The sequence below is a fragment of the Euphorbia lathyris genome, chromosome 2 (assembly GCF_963576675.1).
Source record: "Euphorbia lathyris chromosome 2, ddEupLath1.1, whole genome shotgun sequence".
In the NCBI taxonomy this organism is placed as follows: Eukaryota; Viridiplantae; Streptophyta; class Magnoliopsida; order Malpighiales; family Euphorbiaceae; genus Euphorbia; species Euphorbia lathyris.
Window position 1 is genome coordinate 136,074,177 of NC_088911.1, and position 3,781 is coordinate 136,077,957.

At 29.0% G+C, this 3,781-nt stretch overlaps 1 protein-coding gene across 1 annotated transcript; it reads right to left on the reverse strand.

Moving 5' to 3' along the window:
• Nucleotides 1–353: 353 nt before the first annotated feature.
• Nucleotides 354–2,448, reverse strand: LOC136216977 (major allergen Pru ar 1-like). The gene is made up of 2 exons (XM_066003527.1): nt 2,226–2,448; nt 354–884 (listed from the first exon to the last, which is right to left on the reverse strand). Exons 1-2 carry the CDS (start codon nt 2,407–2,409, stop codon nt 589–591), a joined length of 480 nt encoding a protein of 159 aa, XP_065859599.1. The 5' UTR covers nt 2,410–2,448; the 3' UTR covers nt 354–588.
• Between the last annotated feature and the right edge of the window lie 1,333 nt (nt 2,449–3,781).

Sequence of the window (3,781 nt, forward strand, 5' to 3'; positions counted from 1 at the left end):
TGAAATTTCTAACAAAATAACCTGACCTATTATAAAAGAAGTCACTGCATATATTTAGTTCTTAACACCAATCAAATTCCATTTTATAGTATTGGTTTTGATTGATTGGATGAATTGTTCCGGTGTATAATAGAAAGTCTCCAATGTACATTAGAAATTACAAATAAAACTTTCTGACAGACAACGTTTTGTTGAAGGTAATTTTCATCATAATGTTTTACCTACGGAATTTCTCGTAACATACTCTTTTTTTTTTGTAATATTTCGTGTTCCTTTAGAATATTCATAGATACGAGATATCTTCTTGATCAATATGAAATTTAAAAGACAATTCAAAAATAATTATTTGCAAATTAATCGAAAAAAGCCTTCATATAATTCATTTATTGAACGAAAAACAATACATAACATAAAATAAACTATTTCTTTGAGAAATTTTATTATGGTCCGGTTAACTGACATTGAACCATTCAAATGGTCACATATCAACAATCGTGCTGACATGTCATCATCTAAATGGTTTACAATCAGTTTAATCCCGGACCTTTCTAAATACAGAACTAAAATTGAAAACAATAATTAATTAATTCAAGCATCTGGATTAGCCAAAAGATAGCCTTCAATAACTTTGAATAATCCCACATATTGTTCTTTTCCATTATTAATTTCCTCTTCATCCATTATATGATCACCAATTGTGTAATAATGGCTCATTTTTTTCAAAATGGTTCCATTTCCATCTGGGGATGCTTCAACTTTAAAATCATTTTTCACTTTTTCAACTTTTCCCTCTAAAACATCTCCTTCTGTCACTGTGTAGGTAAATGTTAGCTTCTCTTCATCTATGGCTTCTACCAACTCCTTTATATACGTGAATTTAAAACCTGATTAACACGGGTTAAGAATTAGATCGGTTGTTGATTATAATAAATTTGATATATACGGAAGAAATTAATTAAACATTCAATCACAAGATCATGAGATATACGTAGTTTGGTTAATTTTAGAAACCTAAAATAAAATAACGGAATCAAATTTCATTTCAATTATGGAAGAGACCCAATTGGCGGTTTTGAGATACGTTAGGGACCTAATTGATAGTTTTAGAAAGTTAAAAGAGCTAATTTACTAAAAATTAAAGTTATTTAGTATTATAACAACATTTTTTATTTTCAAAATTATCATTTTTTTTACTTTTCTTTCTATAAACATTAATTTTCTCTCTTCTAAAAACAATACCTAAATGACCTCAAATTTAAAAAATTAAAGAATGAAAGTTATTTAAAATATCATTTAACTCTTGAATTTTTTTATTTTGAGGTCGTTATCGGCCAAATTTAGTAAAGTCAGAACAAAATGAAAATTTTGCAATCCACAATGTTTGGTTTGTAACAAAATAAAAAAATAAAAAACCCAGAGGTACGATTTGTAAAAACTTCTAACCACAAGGTTTAATTTGAAATTAACCCTAAAATTAATCCAATTAGTAAATAATTTATTAGTCCCTATATTTTTACTTTAAATATTGTTCTGTCCTCGTATTTTAAAAATATATTGTTTAGTTCTTTAACGTTTATTATATTCAACAGTTTAGTTACTCAAATATTTTAAGGCAAAAAGCATAATGAAACCCCTAAACTTTACCTGTTTTAAGGATCAAGCCTCTGATTAATTATTTTTCCACATTAAGTCATTAACCATTGATTCTGTTATGGATTTGACTCTTATTAACTTTTCTATCAAGTTTGGGGAAGGAGAACACCGATTTGGCGATGCTAATGCTGGAAATCGCAAAATAAAAGGAGAAGATCGAGTTTGGAAGCACATATTGGAAATTGATTTCTGTACTTTCTTTTTATTTTTTTACCCTAGTCAATAAACTCTTATTTTTATTTGTGTACCTCAATAGAACGAATCACCCTAACAATGCGTACCCCCCAAACTCGACCGAAAAGTTAAATAAAAGACCAAATCCATAACAAAATTAATAGTAAAGAGCTCAATGTGGACAACTAATCGACTAGGGTCTTAAAACAGGTAAAGTTCATGAGTTTAATTATAATTTTTCCCATATTTTAATTATTAAACTATATAGTTCGTCTATAGAAACTAAACTGATGAATTAACAAAAGTGAAAAACTAAATATTATACTTTTAAAATACGAGAACTAAACAATATGTTAAGTAAAAATATAATGAAATTATCAAATGAAAGAATTAAAAACCTGGGTGAAAGCTGATTTTCCTAAGAGTCCCAACTCCACCATCTCCTTGAAGAACCTCAACACTCTTAATAGCATGAGGCACTGCTTTGCTAAGAAGTTCATTGAAATTGAATACAACAGCTTTGAAAACTCTTGATGGGGGAAGTGCACACTCAACCACTGTTTCAAAACTCACAATTCCCATTTTCTTATTTTATCAAAATCAATCTAAAAATCCAATCAATTTTGCTTAATTGGGATAGAGAAATATGAGAACTAGAGGTCGTTTTTATAGATAATTGGAGCTCATAGTCAACCATTTCATCAATCTTATTTTATTAAAATTAATTCGTTTCCTTCTCTTTATAGTATAATAAGATTCCACTAGACTGTCAAGTTAATTAAATATTGGATATAGATAGACACTAATTAAAGTTGACTTTTAGTTTTTAGTATTAAGAATCTCAAGTTGTTTCTGCTATCTAGACTGTCAAGAAGCATGATCAATCTTTTATCAATCTAATTTATGCTATACATTCAGATAAGAAGATGGTCTAATAACTAGTAGTTGTATTAGGAGATTAGGATTGCCTTTTATGAATTAATCCAAAAATCAAAAAGAAAAGAAGGAATAAATAATATAGAAAATTTACGTGGTTCGGTGAATTTATGTCTACTTCTATGGGAGAGAAGAAGTTTTGATTATTGAAGTAACCAATAGTAATTTATATAAAACTTTTCACCTTTCGTTATAACGCTTCCGCTATCACAATTGACATACTCTTATTTCATTGTAAGTTCACAAAGAAATTTTTTCAGCTATATTGCTTCTTTAATGTGTTTAGACAGTTCCACTTACTCCGCTTATGTTGTTGACAAAGCAACTTAGGCTGCAGCAAAGCTTTCAACTAATAGCAGTATCACCGAGGGTAAATACGTAATGTGCCAATGATCTCCTCTCATCCAAATTTCATGCACAGTCAGAATTGCAATAGCCAACCAAACTACTAGGATATCTTCCATATTTTCAGGACACGACATCTACCGTAGAACCAAGTAAACGCTTGAGCCAAATCGGGATGAGTTACATGTTGGAGAGAAAAGAAGAATATAAGAAGTGAAAGAAATATAGGATGAAGCTTTTCTTAATTTTATTTCTCTTTAACTTGTGCTTCTTCACTTTTAGCTTATACAAGATAACTATTTATACTACATGAAAATGTAACTATTACAAACCTAATAAATAACTCATAATAACTCTTAATCACTAGTTAAGTGTGTAACTTAACATCATATAACTTCTCATAAGTTATTCTAAAGTAACTTTAATAACAATCAACATAAAGACTATTAATTAAGAAAAGCTTCCTCCTATATTTCTTTCACTTCTTATATTCTTCTTTTCTCTCCATTAAAGTGGTATCAGGCCAGACAAAAATTCTCTTACAATGATGAATGAAATGATCCCATACAAATATCCACAATTATCAAAGGAGAATTATGATAATTGGTGCATTAGAATGAAGGCCTTGTTGGGTTCCCAAGATGTATGGGAAATGGTAGAAACTGGATATGAT

Coding starts and splice junctions, on each gene's coding strand:
- LOC136216977 (XM_066003527.1), bottom strand. CDS start 2,409: ATGGGAATTGTGAGTTTTGAAACAGTGGTTGAGTGTGCACTTCCCCCA. Junction 885..2,225: donor GAAAATCAGCTTTCACCCAG/GTTTTTAATTCT, acceptor CGTGTTAATCAG/GTTTTAAATTCACGTATATA.